Below are 19,613 nucleotides of genomic sequence, written 5' to 3'. Positions count from 1 at the left end.
TGTATGTATGTTGTCATGTATGTATGTTGTCATGTATGTTGGCATGTATGTATACATGTTTGTATGTATGTATGTATGTATGTTGTCATGTATGTTTGCATGTTTTTATTTTTGCATGTATGTTTGCATGTATGTTTATATATATGTGCATGTATGTAATTATGTTTGCATGTATTTATGTTTGCATGTATATTTGTGCATGCTTGTATATATGTATGTATGTATCTTTGCATGTTTGTATGTATGGTTTCATGTGTGTGTGTGTATGCATGTATGTATGATAGTTTGCATGTATGTATGTATGTATGTTTGCATGTATGTTTGTTTGTATATATGTCTGTATGGCCATGTATGATACTGTCTGCTGGCGCCCTGTATCTAAGTCAACTTTGTGGCAGGCTTCTATACATGGTATAACAGTCAGTATCACACATTAAACTGAATCTAAGCCTACGACATGTTTTATTTCATTTTTTTTTTTTTTACTGGTTTGGTGTTTTGACTACGTCGGTTTCGAGGACTACTTCGATGACGTTTTTTTTTCTACAATAAAATGGTTAATGAGGGTTGTGTTGGGGGTGCTTTATTTCAATAAAATATTTTATCTATATCTTTGTCTTTTCAAATTTTATTACTACCACTTTAGTAATGGCCGCTGTCTGAGTGACAACATCCATTACTAAGGCGAGGCTTAGTGTTAGACGGTGCAGAGGCTAACACTAACCACCATTATTACCCCGGTACCCACCACCACCAGGGGTGCCGGGAAGAGCCAGGTACGATCCAGTACCCGACCATCTGTTGTGATGGTCGGGCTCTGGGGCGGGCGCAGGCTGGTATTATGAGGCTGGGAAGGGCCAAAAACAGTGTACCTTCCCACCCTTGTAATGCTAGGCTGCTGCTGCTGTGTTGTATCTGGCTGGTTATAAAAGTGGGGGGGACCCCCACGTCTTTTTTTTTTTAATTATTTATTTATTTTAATTGTTTTTTTAAAAAAGACATGGGGTTCCACCCAATTTATCATAACCAGCCACATACAACACAGTGTTATTAGCCTGGGAATGGACAAAACCAGTGGCCCTTCCCACCCATGTAATGCCAGACTGCTGCGGCCTTGTATATGGCTGGTTATTAAAAATGTGGGGGACCCAACGTCTATTGTTAAATTTGTTAAATTAAAAAAAAAAAACGACGTGGGGTCCCGCCCATTTTTATAACCAGCCCGATACAACAGAGCAGCAGCAGCCTAGCATTACAAGGGTGGGAATGTCCACTGTTTTTGGCCCTTCCCAGCCTCATAATACCAGCCTACGGCCGCCCCAGTACCCGACCATCACAACAGATGGTCGGGTACTGGATTGTACCAAGCTCTTCCCGGCACCCCTGGTGGTGGTGGGTACCGGGGTAATAATGGGTGGTTAGTGCTAGCCTCTGCACCGGCTAACACTAAGTACCGCCTTAATAATGGACGCTGTCAATCAGCCAACTGCCATTATCTAGGCACTAATAAAGTTTTAAAAAAAACACAAAGACAATTCTTTTTTATTGAAATAAGAAATCCCCAACAAAACCCTCGTTAACCATTTTATTAAAATTTGAAAAAACTTAGATCTACACAGTAGTCCAACGAATCGAAGATGTAGTCCAATCGGTACATCAAAATCTGCAACAATATAAAAAAACAGTTATCAATGTGAACAATAACAATACTTCTACTCACCTACACACATATATACACGCACACACACACAAACAAGCATACACAAACACACACATATACACAAACACATACACACATATAAACAAACACACCCATATATACACAAACACACACACATAAACACACACCCATATACACAAACACACACATATACAAAAACACACACACACAAACATCTACACACAAACATATATACAAATACACCCATATATATACACAAACACACCCATATATACACAAACACACACATAAACACACACCCATATACACACATATACACAAACACACACATATACAAAAACACACACACAAACATCTACACACAAACATATACACATACACCCATATATACACACACATATATACACAAACACACATAAACACAAACACACATATAAAAACAAAAACAGACAAAGACACATACCCAAACACACACACTGTTTCTTTTAAATGCTGCTGGGGAACCCGCTCGATCCACTATATAAGGCTGTGCTATAGTGCAGCATTTAAAAGAAACAGGATCCTGACCTGTCCATAGAGTTTAAGGCAGCACAGAGTATTTCAGGAGATGAGCGTGCAGATTCAGTGCTGCTGTGAACTCTGCTCTTACCATTACGTAGCTCTCAGTCTGTTACCTCTCCTCCACTCCTGTCCTCAAGAACACCTTCACATGATTGGCAGGTCACCACGTAATGGTAAGAGCAGAGTTCACAGCAGCACAGAGTATTTCAGGAGATGAGCGTGCGGATCTTGTGCGGGGTGGTGACTTGCCAATCATGTGAAGGTGTTATTGAGGACAGGAGTGGAGGAGAGGTAACAGACTGAGCTACGTAATGGTAAGAGCAGAGTTCACAGAAGCACAGAGTATTTCATTTTCTCACGGGAAGGTGCCCGTGCCGTTAAAAAAATAGAACATGTTCTATTTTTCTATTTTACGGGCCGTGCTGCTATAAAATTTAGGGTATGTTCACACGACAGCGTCCGTAACGGCTGAAATTACGGGGATGTTTCCGCCTGAAAACATGCCCGTAATTTCAGCCGTAACGGCATGTGCAGGCGCTTGAACGCCGCGTCCATTACGGACGTAATTGGCGCTGCTATTCATTGGAGTCAATGAATAACGGCTCCAATTACGGCCAAAGAAGTGACAGGTCACTTCTTTGACGCGGGCGTCTATTTACGCGCCGTCATTTGACAGCGGCGCGTAAATATACGCCTCGTGTGAACAGACAAACATCTGCCCATTGCTTTCAATGGGCAGATGTTTGTCAGCGCTATCGAGGCGCTATTTTTGGACGTAATTCGGGGCAAAAAATCCCGAATTACATCCGTAATTAGTGCGTGTGAACACAGGGTATGTTCACACGCACTAATTACGGACGTAATTCGGGCGTTTTTGCACCGAATTACGTCCAAAAATAGCGCCTCGATAGCGCTGACAAACTTAATTTACGTAATTTACGCGCCGCTGTCAAATGGCGGCGCGTAAATAGACGCCCGCGTCAAAGAAGTGACCTGTCACTTCTTTGGCCGTAATTGGAGCCGTTATTCATTGACTCCAATGAATAGCAGCGCCAATTACGTCCGTAATGGACGCGGCATTCAAGCGCCTGCATATGCCGTAACGGCTGAAATTACGGGGATGTTTTCAGGCGGAAACATCCCCGTAATTTCAGCCGTAACGGACGCTGTCGTGTGAACATACCCTTATAATGACAGCACGGCTCGTAAAAGCGGCCGGCTGCCCGTGGCCGACCGTGCTCGTAATTACGAGTCGTAATTACGAGCACGACCCGTAAAATAAAAAAAAAGAACATGTTCTATCTTTTTAACGGCACGGGCACCTTCCCGTGAGAGAACGGGAAGGTACCCGTGGCTAACAGAAGTCTATGGGCCCGCTATTTCGGGTCGTAATTACGACCCTTAATAACGGGTGCTTTTACGGTCGTGTGCATGAGGCCCCGTAATGACGGGTGGCTACATGTGTGCACCCGTCATTACGGCAGCGTTGCTAGGCGACGTCAGTAAATAGTCGCTCTTCAGGGTGCTGAAAGAGTTAACTGATCGGCAGTAACTGTTTCAGCACCCTGGACAGTGACTACCGATCACAATATAGAGTACCTGTAAAAAAAAAAAGACGTTCATACTTACCGGGAACTCCCTGCTTCCTCCAGTCCGGTCTCCTGGCCGTTGCCTTGGTGATGCATCCCTCGCGACATCCGGCCCGACATTCCTTGATGACGATGCAGCCCATGTGAGCGCTGCAGCCAATCACGGGCTGCAGAGGCCTCTGCAGCCAATCACGGGCTGCAGAGGCCTTTGCAGCCAATCACAGGCTGCAGAGGCCTCTGCAGCCAATCACAGGCTGCCGCGTCAGAAAAGAAGGTCGGACTGGAGGAAGAAGAGGGACTCGTCCGCAAGACAACGACCAGGTACGTATGAAATGCTTTTTATTTTATTTTTAATCAGCAGCCTCTTTTCTCTATCAGTGATTGATAGAGACAAGTGGCTGCCGATTTGTATAATATTTTTGACCGGGTTCGGTCAAAACGGGTTCGGCCGAACCCGGTGAAGTTCGGATTCGCTGCGAACCGAACTTTTCCGGAAGTTCGGACCGAAACCGGGTTCGGTTGTCTCGGTTCGCTCATCTCTAGTCTCTAGAACAGTCTCATCTATCAGTCTCTTTATGAATATTGGATTCTTACATGTAATTCTAGTGTTTGTCGTGTTATTTTTGTTTTTTATTTGGAATACTTATACACTAGGAAATTGCTTAAATAGCAATATTGTGGCCTGTCACATCTGCTCCATAGACAGAATGCAGATTGCAGACAGAAATTGGTGTCTGTATTCTGCTGGTAGATTCATAAAGCAACCACAAAGCAAAGAATGTGAATCTCTGGGAACTTATTATCACACCCTCCAGTTTATAACACCAGTAATTCTCATAAAAAATGTTTATAAGGGAATTCATATTTATGAATTTTAGGTTTTCTGTCTGTAGACTATACTATTTACATATCAGGTCAATCCTGAATATTAGCTGGTATGGCTATGCAACCAACCTACATCAGGTGCCGCTATTGTGATGTCTTGAGATGAGTCTAGATAGCCGTGTTTCTTACTGCGTCTATGGTAGTATTAGTTTTATTACAATATTTAAACTATTTGATGTTTGAATCATGTACATAAATAAATGATTATAAGGAGTATTGCTTTTTTTTTATTTTTTTTAGTCATAAAATATTAGTAAAGTCCAGGAATAAACAGCCTAATAGCATTCGTCAGACTAAATTGTAGAAGGATAGTGCTAATCCCCTGGAAACGTGTCCTTATTAACAATTAAAATTAATAATTATGTATATAATCATAATAATAATAATAATAATAATAATAACAATAAAAAAGATAACAATAAAAAGTATTTATTACTAACTCCAATTACTTAGGTTCTAAATTCTGGTTATCAATTAATATAAAAAAAAATTCAACCCTTTAAAATGCCATATGGTCAATTTAACAACCAATACATTGTTTCAGCTTCCAAACCTAATACAATGTTATCAACAGGGGCTCCCAGGTCATGTGATCCTCTGACACTTATGATTGACAATATTCTGTTATAGGAATACCCTATTTAATAACTAATTTTTCCAGCTAGTTTCATCACAAGTAACGACTCCCTTATAGTTTTCTGGTCTTTCTAGGTCTTGCTGTTGGATTGACACTGTGTTACTTACTGTGTTGCTTATACGGTTAGCGATTTGTCCTATTTTCGGAGAACTAGAGGCGATTAGTCAAATTCTATCTTGACTGTCTCCTGGTTTTCTACCAAGAACATTGGTGCAGTTTTGCACCCGGGCATTAAATAACCATGCCCTTTTGGAAAAAATCTAAGAAATATCATGTCTCCCAAATTCCTGATAAAGGAAATCTGATGGGAGACATACCAACTATGGAGGAGCCTAAGGGTATGTTCACACGGCCTATTTACGGACGTAAATCGGGCGTTTTTGCCCCGAATTACGCCCGAAAATAGCGCCTCAATAGCGCTGACAAACATCTGCCCATTGAAAGCAATGGGCAGACGTTTGTCTGTTCACACGAGGCGTGTATTTACGCGCCGCTGTCAAATGACGGCGCGTAAATAGACGCCCGCGTCAAAGAAGTGACCTGTCACTTCTTTGGCCGTAATTGGAGCCGTTCTTCATTCACTACAATGAATAGCAGCGCCAATTACGGCCGTAATTGACGCGGCGTTCAAGCGCCTGCACATGCCGGTACGGCTGAAATTACGGGGATGTTTTCAGGCTGAAACATGACCGTAATTTCAGCCGTAACGGACGCCCTCGTGTGAACATACCCTAACATCTCGCTCCAGAAGTTTTCTGTCATCAAAGATATGGCAGATGAAAAATCCAGCGATCTTAGTCACAGCAAATATTGTGACATTACGTCAAAGAACACCAAGAAGAGCGCATTCAGCCTGCTGACCCGCCTGCGCTCCAAAAATATCCGTAAAAGGTATGTAACTAATAATTCTCATACATTGCTCAGATGTCCAGAACTGTGGTATAACAGTCACTAGATCTTTAATTCTCCCCATATCTTCACGGAAACTTTGGCAGCAGCGCTGTGATCGGCGCTAGAGAACTGGATCGCTATTTCCCAGATAGACGGTTGAGACTATATGTTGCCACCTGGAATATGGAGGGAAAGGTGAGAAGTAATGTACAATATTTATTGTGACCCATCAGTGTGCCCGAGCTCAAGTTGGATGAAATGGGCCAGTAACCATGTCTCTTTAGTTTGTAGTTGAATATCACATAGACAGTGTAACCACGGGGGTAGGGAAATGAACAAGTGAGCCCTAATCTACCCGCCACTCTGTCCCTGCCTACTTGCAACGACCCGCCCTAGGCGACGGGGTGCAACTGGGCGGCAGTCCCTACGCTCAGTAAGTGCACAAGACAAACATACAAGGGAATACAAAGCAAAGGGAAAGGGGCAGTTGCCCACGGAAACACCGTGAGCAACCAGAGTGGTGAACGAGCCAAGTCAAACCAGGAGAGCACGAGGTACCAAACGCAGAGCAGGAGAGTAGTCAGTAAGCCAGGGTCCGTATGGAGCAGGATCAAATAGTAGGAGCTGTAGCTGGGCCAGGAAACCACATGGAAAGAATCACAAGCAAGGAGGAACAGGAAAGGCAGGTATAAATAGACAGAGGGCGGGAGCTAGCTGAGTCTGGCCAGGCTGCGATAGGCTCTCCCACTCCTAAGCCTGCCAGCCTGAGTGGTGGAAGCTAGAGTCAGTCTCAGAGACATAGAATCAGGTGAAGACTGATTACCTATGGGCGTTAACCCCAAAGCTGTGCCTGGCAGATCCTTTACAGACAGGTTATATTCTACCCTATGTCAGTTGAGTTGGCGCTCTTTGTATACAATATTAATGCTTGTATATTTTGAACAGGATTACCCGCAAAATGTGGAGAATCTGCTGTTATCATCAGATGATACGAAAGACATTTATGTTATTGGCGTTCAGGAAGGATGTCCAAACAGGTAAGTCTTCTCAGGTTGTCTTACACCAGCCTATGACTGCAGATGGACAGCAGGGCGGCTGATACAAATTCTCTCTCAATGCTCTACTTATTATATTATCACTCCTTAATTTTCAAAATTTATCCCCAGAGGTTATTATATGGAGTGTTGATACAGATGAGTTGAGTATCTTAATCTTGTGTCATTTATTAATATGTAAATCTGAAATTGTGTCTTCTTGTAGACGGGAATGGGAGATAAAGTTACAGGAGACCCTTGGACCACACTATGTATTATACCACTCCTCCGGGCTCGGAGTCCTGTATCTCACCATCTTTGTTCGACGGGAACTAATCTGGTTCTGCTCAGGTAAGATTCACATTCCTACGTCTACATAAGAAGTCTTGAATGTAGTCATTAGCTGGAACATCTTATTTAGTTATTAGAATTAGATGCCTAAGAGCTTGGCTCTCAGATTCTTGACTTCTGAGTATTGGAGATCTAAAAGTTCACACCATAGTTACAAAGTATGAAATTATGTTCTAGTAATATTTCCATAGTTTAATTGGAAATCATTTCTATTCCATTGTTGCATGTAGTACTCTTAACCCCTGACCCGTCTTTTTGTGTTTAATTTCTTATACAGAGGTAGAGCACACCCATGTAACAACCAGGCTATTCCACCATGTGAAAACTAAAGGAGCCTTGGGTGTTGCCTTCACCGTCTTTGGAACATCTTTCCTTTTTATTAATTCACATCTGAGATGTAAGTATTTACAATATTAATATATGACCATGTACAGTTTTACTTTGTATAAAATTGCTGCTATTTGATAATTAACTGAAATATATGGGATGATATGAAGAGATCTGTACTAATAATGTTTTGGTAAAAATAAAAGGTTTGATCCTGTTTGATCAAACTTTTTCTAATCTATCAATCTCATTCTATGTTGTGAGTGGCCAGTAATACAGATACACGCAGGTACAATTAGTGCAGGAGGGGGTGGCGGCGGCTGGATTCAGTTGCACCGCCTCCCACTCAGAGAGGCAGCAGGGCGGACGGTGCGGCTGTATAATCCCTCACACCCACCCCTCCTCTCCATTAGCGGCGGTGGCACGCTGCAATGTGTTTTTTTGAAAATAATATGCGATTCGGGCCGCCCATATGATCATCCGCCACTGCTAATATGTATTTTTTTGTTGGCAGTTGGGCAGTCAAGAAGAGGATCCAGGACTATAAAACCATCACTGAGGGTCTCCGTCTGCCTCAAATTATTCCGGAAAGAATCAACTCCAATGCCTGTGAGTATTACTTATGTGGTTAAACCTATGGATCCTTTTATCTCTCTATTTGTCTCCGTTGAGTCTAATGCAGTCATGTGCTATAATTTTTTTATTTTTTTTTATTCTACAGAGGACGTCACCAGCCGCTTTGATCGGGTGTTTTGGTTTGGAGACCTCAATTTTCAACTTAAAGAGGACAGAAAAAATGTGGAATCTCTTCTGCAGAAGATCGAAGGAAAAGATATGTCCAGTCTCCTCAAACACGACCATCTGAATGAAGCCAAGAACAATGGTATATTTACTAGTAGACAGATCTCTATCACTCCTCAACCTTCATTAACCCCTTCCCGCTCCTTGACGTACTATTACGTCATGGCAGCTGTATCGTTCGCGCTCCATGACGTAATAGTACGTCACGGGAGTAACGGCCGTTTCGGCCGTCCTCCCGACACATACAGGAGCTGTGACGCTGCTGTCTTGTTCAGCAGCTGTCACAGCTCCTACAGCGGGGACCGATCGCTGTGTCCCCGCTGATTAACCCCTTAAAAGCCGCGTTCTATAGAGATCGCGGCTTTTTAGGGGTTAAGCTGCCATCGCCGGCCTGCTACGCGATAGCGGCCGGCGATGGTGACTATGGCAACCGGACACCAAACAATGGCGTCCGGCTATGCCATAGACGGAAGCCTAGTGGGTCCTGACAACGTCAGGACCCACTATGCTTGCTGTCAGTGAGTAGCTGACAGTTCTAATACACTGCACTACGCATGTAGCGCAGTGTATTAGAATAGCGATCAGGGCCTCCTGCCCTCAAGTCCCCTAGTGGGACAAAGTAATAAAGTAAAAAAAAAGTTAAAAAAAGATGTGTAAAAATAAGAAAATAAAAGTTTTAAAAGTAATAAAAGTAAAAGTCCCACTTTTTCCCTTATCAGTCCTTTATTATTAATAAAAATATATAAACAAACAAATAAACTATACATAATTGGTATCGCCGCGTCCGTAACGGCCTGAACTACAAAATTATTTTGTTATTTATCCCGCACGGTGAACGCCGTAAAAAAAATATTAATAAACCGTACCACAATCACAATTGTTTGGTCACTTCACCTCCCAAAAAATGGAATAAAAAGAGATCAAAAAGTCGCATGTACCTAAAAATGGTCCTGATGGAAAAAACAGTTCGTTACGCAAAAAATAAGTCCTCGCACGGCTTTATTGATTGAAAAATAAAAACGTTCTGGCTCTTAGAATAAGGTAACACAAAAAGTGAATGATTGTTTACAAAACGTATTTTATTGTGCAAACGCCATAAGACATAAAAAAAACTATAAACATCTGGTATCGCCGTGATCGTATAGCCCCGCAGAATAAAGTTAATATATCATTTATAGCGCACGGTGAACGCTGTAAAAAAAAAAGTATACAAAAACAATAGTAGAATTGCTGTTTATTAGTCACCACGCCACCTAAAAATGGAATAAAAACTGATCAAAAAGCCGCATGCACCCCATGAAAACTACAATGGATTCCTCAAGGGGTCTAGTTTCCAAATTGGGGTCACTTTTGGGGGGTTTCCAAAGTTTTGGCACCACAAGACCTCTTCAAACCGGACATGGTGCCTAATAAAAAAGAGGGCTCAAAATCCGCTAGGTGCTCCTTTGCTTCGGAGGCCGGTGCTTCAGTCCATTACCGCACTAGGGCCACATGTGGGATATTTCTCAAAACTGCAGAATCTGGGTAATAAGTATTGAGTTGCGTTTCTCTGATAAATCCTTTTGTGTTATAAAAAAAATGGTATAAAAAGAGTAAATTTCACCTCTACTTTGCTCTAAATTTCTGTGAAACACCTAAAGGGTTCATAAACTTTCTAAATGCTGTTGTGAATACTTTGAGGGGTCTAGTTTCTAAAATGGGGTGTTTGATAGGGGTTTCTAATATATGGGCCCCTCAAAGCAACTTCAGAAATGAACTGGAACCTAAAAAAATAAATAAATGAGGCAATACTTCGCTTCTTACATTATACTGATAATGAGCCGTGCCCACTCCGAGATGACCCCAGTTTTGACCGTTTGTATAAACGGAGACCCCTATTAGACCGTTCCAGTGCCCGGTTTTCCCAAGCATACACCCCCGAGAAGTGTTTTTCTATTGATGAGTCCCTGGTACATTTTAAAGGGAGGGTTCAATTCCGCCAGTACCTGCCAGGTAAGAGGGCAAGGTATGGCGTGAAGATGTATAAGCTGTGCGAGAGTGCATCAGGGTATACCTACAGGTTTAGGATATATGAAGGAAAGGCCACCCCCAAACCAGACTGCATCCTGGACTACAATAGGTACATGGGAGGGATGGACTTGTCAAATCAAGTCCTGAAGCCCTACAGCGCCATGCGGTGTGGTATAAGAAGCTGGCCGGGCACATCATACAGATGGCTTTGTACAATGCGTATGTGCTACGTCGATGTGCAGGCCAGAGGGGAACTTTCCTGGAATTTCAAGATCTAATCTTTAGGGACCAGGAAGGGGGGGCACCCAGTACTTCTGGAAGCGAGGCCACACGCATCGTACCAGGGCAACACTTTCCAGGAGAAGGTCCCCAAACCGGTGGAAAGGGAAAGAGTCAAAAGAGGTGCAGAGTCTGCTATAAGAGGGGGATAAGGAAGAACACAATATACCAATGTGACACGTGTCCCGAAAAACCAGGGCTCTGTATAAAAGATTGTTTTAAAATGTATCATACATCCCTTGATTTTTAATTTACCCTGATGCACTCCGCACAGCTTACCCCCCTCATCTTTCCCTTCTGAGCCCTGCCGTATGCCCAGGCAGCTGATAACAGCCACATGTAGGGTATTGTCGTACCCAGGAGAACCCACATTACAATTTAAGGGGTGTATATCTCCGGTGGCGCATGCTGGGCACACTATATTGGACACTGAAATGGCATATACATATATAAAATTGCAAATCTCACACTGCACCATCTGCTGCGCATTATCTTTTACACAGTACCTGTGGGGTCAAAATGCTCACTACACCTCTAGATGAATGTCTTAAGGGGTGTAGTTTTTAAAATGGGGTCACTTCTCGGGGGTTTCAACTGTACTGGTACCTCAGGGGCTTCTGCACACATGACTTAGCACCAGAAAAGCTCCAGTAGGCCAAATGGTCCTTTCCTTCTGAGCCCTCCCATGGGCCCAAAGGGCAGTTTATCACCACAAATGGGGTATTGCCGCACTAAGGACAAATTGGGCAACAAAATGGGGTATGTTGTTCCTTGTGAAAATAAGAAATTTTGATCAAAAATGACATCTTATTGGAAAAAATATCATTTTTTTCATTTCACAGCCCAATTCAAATAGGTGCTGTGAAAAAACTGTGCGGTCAAAATGATAACAAAAACCATAAATGAATTCCTTGAGGGGTGTAGTTTCCAAAATGGGGTCACTTCTGGTGGGTTTCCATTGCTTTGATACCTCTGGGGCTCTGCAAATGCAACATGGCACCCGAAAACCAATCCAGCAAAATCTGGACTCCAACAAACACATAGCGCTCCTTTCCGTCTGAGCCCTCCCATGGGCCCAAACGGCAGTTTATCACCACAAATGGGGTATTGCCGCACTAAGGACAAATTGGGCAACAAAATGGGGTATGTTGTTCCCTGTGAAAATAAGAAATTTTGATCAAAAATGACATCTTATTGGAAAAAATATAATTTTTTTCATTTCACAGCCCAATTCAAATAGGTGCTGTGAAAAACCTGTGCGGTCAAAATGATAACAAAAACCATAAATGAATTCCTTGAGGGGTGTAGTTTCCAAAATGGGGTCACTTCTGGTGGGTTTCCATTGCTTTGATACCTCGGGGGCTCTGCAAATGCGACATGGCACCCGAAAACCAATCCAGCAAAATCTGGACTCCAACAAACACATAGCGCTCCTTTCCTTCTGAGCCCTCCCATGGGCCCAAACGGCAGTTTATCACCACAAATGGGGTATTGCCGCACTAAGGACAAATTGGGCAACAAAATGGGGTATGTTGTTCCCTGTGAAAATAAGAAAATTTGATCAAAAATGACATTTTATTGGAAAAAATATCATTTTTTTCATTTCACAGCCCAATTCAAATAGGTGCTGTGAAAAAACTGTGCGGTCAAAATGATAACAAAAACCATAAATGAATTCCTTGAGGGGTGTAATTTCCAAAATGGGGTCACTTCTGGTGGGTTTCCATTGTTTTGATACCTCAACGCCTCTTCAAACCTGGCATGCTGCCTAAAATATATTCTAAAAAAAAAGAGGCCTCAAAATGCACTAGGTGCTTCTTTGCTTCTAGGGCTTGTGTTTTAGTCCACGAGCGCAGTAGGGCCACATGTGGGACATTTCTAAAAACTGCAGAATCTGGACAATACATATTTAGTAGTGTTTCTCTGGTAAAACCTTCTCTGTTACTAAAAAAAAATTGAATAAAATTGAAATTCAGCAGAAAAAATGAAATTTGCAAATTTCATTTCCACTTTGCTTTAATTCCTGTGAAATGCCTGAAGGGTTAAAAAACTTTCTATATGCTGTTTTGAATACTTTGAGGAGTCTAGTTTTTAAAATGGGGTGTTTTATGGGGGTTTCTAATACATAGGCCCCTCAAATCCACTTCAGAACTGAACTGGCACCTTCAAAAAAAGGCTTTTGCAATTTTCTTAAGAATATGAGAAATTGCTGTTTATGTTCTAAGCCTTGTAACGTCCAAGAAAAATAAAATAATGTTCAAAAAACGATGCCAATCTAAAGTAGACATATGGGAAATGTGAACTAGTAACTATTTTGGGTGGTATAACCGTCTGTTTTACAAGCAGATGCATTTAAATTCTGAAAAATGCTATTTTTTGTAAATTTTCTCTAAATTTTGCAATTTTTCACAAATAAAGACTGAATATATCGACCAAATTTTACCACGAACATGAAGCCCAAAGTGTCACGAGAAAACAATCTCAGAATCGCTTGGATAGGTTTAAGCATTCCGACGTTATTACCACATAAAGTGAAATATGTCAGATTTGAAAAATGGGCTCTGAGCCTTAAGGCCCAAACTAGGCTGCGTCCTTAAGGGGTTAAAGGGGTTCTCCACCTTCTGACAACTGATGACCTATCCACCGGATAGGTCATCAGTATATCATCGGTGCGGGTCCGACACCTGGACGCTGCACCGTTAAGCTGTTCCAGTGGCCTGCGAAAACCGGATGTTATGGCACACAATGCTATGTACGGAGGCGGAAGCAGTTGGTTCCTTACATAGCATAGCTGCCATGATGCATAACTGCAGGTCTGCCTCCTATTCACTTGAATAGGAGCAGAGTTGCAGTACTGCAGCTCGGCTGCAATTCAGTGGCCGGCGCCAACTGCATCTGGCATGTACGTCCAGTACTCAAAGGCACCGGACCAGCTGATTAGTGCAGGGTCCGGGTGTTGGACCACCACAGATCATGTACTGATGACCTATCTGGTGAGTATGTCATCAGTTGTTAGAAATTGGAAAACCCCTTTAATACCACAACCACTTCCACAGATTAATACAAATCACTGACATGATGGTTGATATGTTCCCCAAATTCTTATATAGTGCTAAATTATCAATTGCTCCTTTTTTTTTTTAATACTGAAAACTTTTTTTTCTTTCAACTTTAGGGTCCATATTTCTAGGGTTCAAGGAGCACACCATTGATTTCCTTCCTACATATAAGTTTGACATTGGCACAGACACCTATGATACATCAGCAAAGCAGAGACTTCCATCATATACGGTAAGATATCTTATTTCCAGGTCTACAGAGCTTGAGAGACAATAGAATCCATGGGCCAGAGCACCCATTATATAATGAATCCCCTCCCCCAATGTAATGAATTGTTATTATTATAGCTGGAAGAGTAATTTCTTATGAACAAAGCTTTCAGTTAATTTTACTTTTATGTAGTGAGTTTGTCATCACAGTTTCCCAGTGTAATATGTCGTTGCCCAGCATGGGTCAAGGATACTTATTTAATGAAATCTGTGTGACCAAGTCAAACCTAAAATGCAATAAAGTCTCAATATTCTGCAATATAAATAAAGTAGGCCCAACGTTTAGGTCTGTGTTGTTTTGCAGTTTAATAATCTATTATAATATGATTTCACTAATGATATTTGTTATTTTCATGACCTCTACAGGACAGGGTGTTGTTTAAAAGCCAATGTGAGGGAGATGTGCGAGTCCTGAGATACGACTCTTGCCCTGTTTTGAAGACCTCAGACCACCGACCTGTTTTTGGCATCTTTGAAGTAAAGATCAGGCCTGGTTCAGATGAGTAAGTCATGTTTTCCTCCATATTGTTGGTATGATACTTTCAGTAGCCGTCATTACTACATGGTCCTTATAGCCAGAGCTCACACTTTGGGGCAGGTGGCTGTACACCTTGGTAACAGTACTGAAGGATTATAGGATGTGAAACTAAGCAAAGTGTGGTTACCTGCTAACATTATCATATGTCTTACATAAATATATTTCTCATTCCAGCATCCCCTTGGCTGGTGGACGCTTTGATCGTAAAATCTATGTAACGGGCATTAGGAGGAAAGGACAAAAAAAGTAGCTGCATCTGTTCATGTCCTTACAGGTAAGAGCTTTGTAGTTGTCTATTATGTTTGCGGTGAAAATGTTCTTCCATCTCTTAGGTTTTCCTCTGTATCTGTAATTTATTTTATCAACTAATTTAACTAAAGTGTAAATAAATATTTTCAATCTTAAAATTCCAACTCCTTGTATTCAGACACGTTTTCATTTCTGAATGAAGGTTGTGGGCTTTGGGGAACAACTTCCCCAACTGTAAGCATGTATGTAGTATAGTACAATGAGTTTCCTAAAGGAACCTGTCATCTGAATGGATGGAACAACTGGATTTTATGATGCATTAGCTTCTAAGCAAAAATGATGGATACAAGGAACATTGCTATTGATGGAAGACATTACTTGGCATCTTGCAGGACTCCTAAGGAACAGTTACAATCTCCGGGGCATAAAACATCGGAACATTAGAAAGTTCCCGTAACATGCTGAAGAGCGCAGCTCTAGGTCAGACCCACTGCTTGCATCAACCATCTTCAAGGTTTGTAGTGTGACGCCAAGGATCAATTAAGAAATTTATTTACCTCAAATCACCTTAAAAAGTCTTCTAGATTTTGTGTCTGCTAAGAAACACACATTATAGAACATTAATAGCAAATATTTGTCTTGCAGCATAAACATCAATTCCGCAGTACATCTGGCGAGAATAGCGCTCCCTGTCACCGGAGGAGCCACCATCAATGCTGATAGAAAGGTAAGTTCCTCTGGATGTGTCCCCTCTCTATATTTATCAAGCAGCCTGAATGATCAATATTTAATAGGGTTGTGTGCTTCTCCCCCCAGAACAAGTCAGCAGATATCAACAGAACATCAACACCAATAACAACCAAGGGCAGAATCCGCCATCTTACAAGAATTCCAATGGTGAGACTTAACATTTCTACAACATCTGTCACAGAAGAGACATCAATGTGGTCACCAGGGCATCAATATCACCCAGAAGACCAGGTTCAGAACAGGACAATATGTCATCTCTACTTGTGTCTGTGGAATCCAGATTTTCCACCCCTTACTGATACTACGGTATATACTGTGACATATTCCATAGTTTTTGCTGAATCTTGTATTTCCATCATCTTTACCATTATATATTTTGATCCACAAAAACCTTAAATAAATCTTTAAAATCAATCCATAAGTGTGACTGGTAATTGTTATGTGCGTGGCTGCAACTTACCACAGTGTATACATTTCACCTAACCGACCTTTCACAGTGCTATTTGTGTGACATCGTGTTTAACCCCTTAATGACCGGGCCATTTTGCACATTAATGACCAAGGATTATTTTTTGTTTTTCCACGGTCGCATTCCAAGAGTCGTAACTCTTTTTTTATTCCGTCGACATAGCCGTATAAGGGCTTGTTTTTTCCGGGACGAGTTGTATTTTGTAATTGTACCATTTTTAGATGCTTATAACATATTGATTAACTTTTATTAACTTTATTTTAGGAGAGAATTGAAAATAAGCAGCTATTCCAGCATTAATTTTCACGTTATAAATTTACGCCGTTTACTATGCAGCGTAAATAACATGTTAACTTTATTCTATGTGTCGGCACGATTACAGGGATACCAAATGTGTAAAGGTTTTATATGTTTTTTCTACGTTTGCACAATAAAAACCCTTTTAGAAAAAAATTACTTGTTTTTGCATCGCCGCGTTCCAAGAGGCGTAATTTTTTTATTTTTCCGTCGATGTGGCCGTACGTGGGATTGATTTTTGCGGGACAATGTGTAGTTTTCATTAGTACTATTTTGGGGTACATAGGACTTATAGATGAACTTTTATTTTATTTTTTATGGGGGGAATGGGAGAAAAGAGAGCATTTTGCCATTGTTTTTTGCGTTTTCTTTGGACGCCGTTCATCCGGCGGTTTAATTAATGTGTTCATTTTATTGGTCAAGTTGTTACGATCGCTGGGATACCATATATGTGTATGTGTGATTTGTTTTGACCGTTTTATTAAATAAAACCACTTTTTGGGGCAAAAAAGTAGTTTTATTTGACTTTGACTGTAATTTTTTTTATTTTTTTTTTCACAAACTTTATTTAACGGTTTTACTTTTTTTTTTTTAGTCCCACCAGGGGACTTCACTATGCGATATGCCGATCGCATATATAATGCTTTGGTATACTTTGTATACCAAAGCATTATTGCCTGTCAGTGTAAAACTGACAGGCAACCTGTTAGGTCATGCCTCTGGCATCGCCTAACAGGCAGATGCTGAAGACAGACCTGGGGGTCTTTGTTAGACCCCCGGCTGTCATGGAAACCCGACGGCGACCCGCGATTTGTTTGCGGGGGCGCCGATCGGGAGACAGAGGGAGCTCCCCCCTCTGTCAAACACATTAAATGCCGCTGTCACTGTTGACAGCGGCATTTAATGGGTTAAACTGCCGGAATCGGCGCGTGCTTCGATTCCGGCAGTTGCAGCAGGAGCCAGGCTGTGTATAACAGCCGTGCTCCTGCCGCTGATCGCGTGGGTAAACTGTCAGTACCCGCGCGATCACAGGACGGATATATCCGTCCTCCTGCGCTAACTAGCAGCTGCTGAGGACGGATATATCCGTCCTTCGGCGTTAAGGGGTTAATCCAGTGGTAGGTGACAGGACATTGTATCATATGTACACAATACAGAGTGTATGGAACGTGCCGCCATATGTACTGGATTATATACTGTAGGACAAAGAGTGACAGGAGATGTAAAACATTGATATATTTGATAGTTGCTTAACCCCTTAAGGACGCAGCCTAGTTTGGGCCTTAGGGCTCAGAGCCCATTTTTCAAATCTCATTGGTGTGCAAGAGCACTAATGATCCCAATTTCCCAGCTGCTATTGAGTTGTTGAATTTATTAAAACGTAACTTTTATTATTTTAAATTAGAAATGAAGCGCAGCAGAGAGAAGAAAGACGTACAACATTGAGGTGAGTTAAAATGGTTCCAAGTCGGTTAGTGTAACGTTTGAGATCCAATGTGTATTAGGGTCTCATAAGAATAAAGTGGCAGGCGCAGTCAGCAGCTGCAGACTGCTAGAGAGCCTCTTTGTCACACAGGGTAAGATGTAGTAGCTTGTGCCGACTAGGATTATTAAAAGAACGCTAGCCCCCCCGACATGTTTCGCTGCTTCAGCAGCGTCCTCAGGGGATAAATTCGGGGCTAATGGTCTGAAGCAGCGAAACATGTCGGGGGGGCTAGCGCTCTTTTAATAATCCTAGTCGGCACAAGCTACTGCATCTTACCCTGTGTGACAAAGAGGCTCTCTAGCAGTCTGCAGCTGCTGACTGCGCCTGCCACTTTATTCTTATGAGACCCATTTAATACACATTGGATATCAAACGTTACGCTAACTGACTTGGAACCATTTTAACTCACCTCAATGTTGTACGTCTTTCTTCTCTCTGCTGCGCTTCATTTCTAAATTAAAATAATAAAAGTTATTAAATTCAACAACTCAATAGCAGCTGGGAAATTGGGATCATTAGTGGTCTTGCACACCAATTTGCTTTTGTATATAATCCATCCCTGCCAGCTACTAGGGTCTGCGCTATTTCTTTTGACATTTTTCAAATCTGACATATTTAACTTTATGTGGTAATAACGTCGGAATGCTTAAACCTATCCAAGCGATTCTGAGATTGTTTTGTTGTGAGACATTGGGCTTTATGTTAGCTGTAAAATTTTGTTGATATGTTCAGTGTTTATTAGTGAAAAATTGCAAAATTTAGAGAAAATTTAGAAAAAATAGAATTTTTCTAAAGTAAAAAAATGCATCTGCTTGTAAAACAGATGGTTATACCACCCAAAATAGTTACTAGTTCACATTTCCAATAATTCTACTTTAGATTGGCATAATTTTTTGAACATTCATTGATTTTTCTTGGACGTTACAAGGCTTAGAACATAAACAGCAATTTCTCATATTTTTAAGAAAATTTCAAAAGCCTTTTTTTTAAGGTACCTGTTCAGTTCTGAAGTGGGTTTGAGGCACCTATGTATTAGAAACACCCACAAAACTCCCCGTTTTAAAAACTAGACCCCTCAAAGTATTCAAAACAGCATTTAGAAAGTTTTTTTTTAAACCTTTAGGCATTTCACAGGAATTAAAGCAAAGTGGAGGTGAAATTTGCGCATTTCATTTTTCTTGCTGAATTTAATTTTATTCTATTTTTTTCTGTAACACAGAAGGTTTTACCAGAGAAACACTACTAAATATGTATTTTACGGATTCTGCCGTTTTTAGAAATGTCCCACATGTGGCTCTAGTGTGCTCTTGGACTAAAACACAAGCCCCAGAAGCAAAGAAGCACCTAGTGCATTTTGGGGCCTAATTTTTATTAGAATATATTTTAGGCAGCATGCCAGGTTTGAAGAGGTGCTGAGGTGCCAAAAAAGTAGGAATCCCTCAAACGTGA

At 41.4% G+C, this 19,613-nt stretch overlaps 1 protein-coding gene across 1 annotated transcript; it reads left to right on the top strand.

Annotated features, from left to right (window-relative positions):
• Nucleotides 1-5,857: 5,857 nt before the first annotated feature.
• On the top strand, nt 5,858-15,163 carry LOC142680047 (phosphatidylinositol polyphosphate 5-phosphatase type IV-like). Its single transcript, XM_075847287.1, has 10 exons — nt 5,858-6,246; nt 6,324-6,439; nt 7,190-7,281; nt 7,505-7,629; nt 7,907-8,026; nt 8,471-8,529; nt 8,686-8,839; nt 14,222-14,337; nt 14,742-14,878; nt 15,088-15,163. Exons 1-10 carry the CDS (start codon nt 6,123-6,125, stop codon nt 15,161-15,163), a joined length of 1,119 nt encoding a protein of 372 aa, XP_075703402.1. The 5' UTR covers nt 5,858-6,122.
• The last annotated feature ends 4,450 nt before the right edge of the window (nt 15,164-19,613 follow it).

Source organism: Rhinoderma darwinii (genome assembly GCF_050947455.1).
Source record: "Rhinoderma darwinii isolate aRhiDar2 chromosome 2 unlocalized genomic scaffold, aRhiDar2.hap1 SUPER_2_unloc_56, whole genome shotgun sequence".
Lineage (NCBI taxonomy): Eukaryota > Metazoa > Chordata > Amphibia > Anura > Rhinodermatidae > Rhinoderma > Rhinoderma darwinii.
This window is presented reverse-complemented; position numbering and strand designations above follow the sequence as displayed.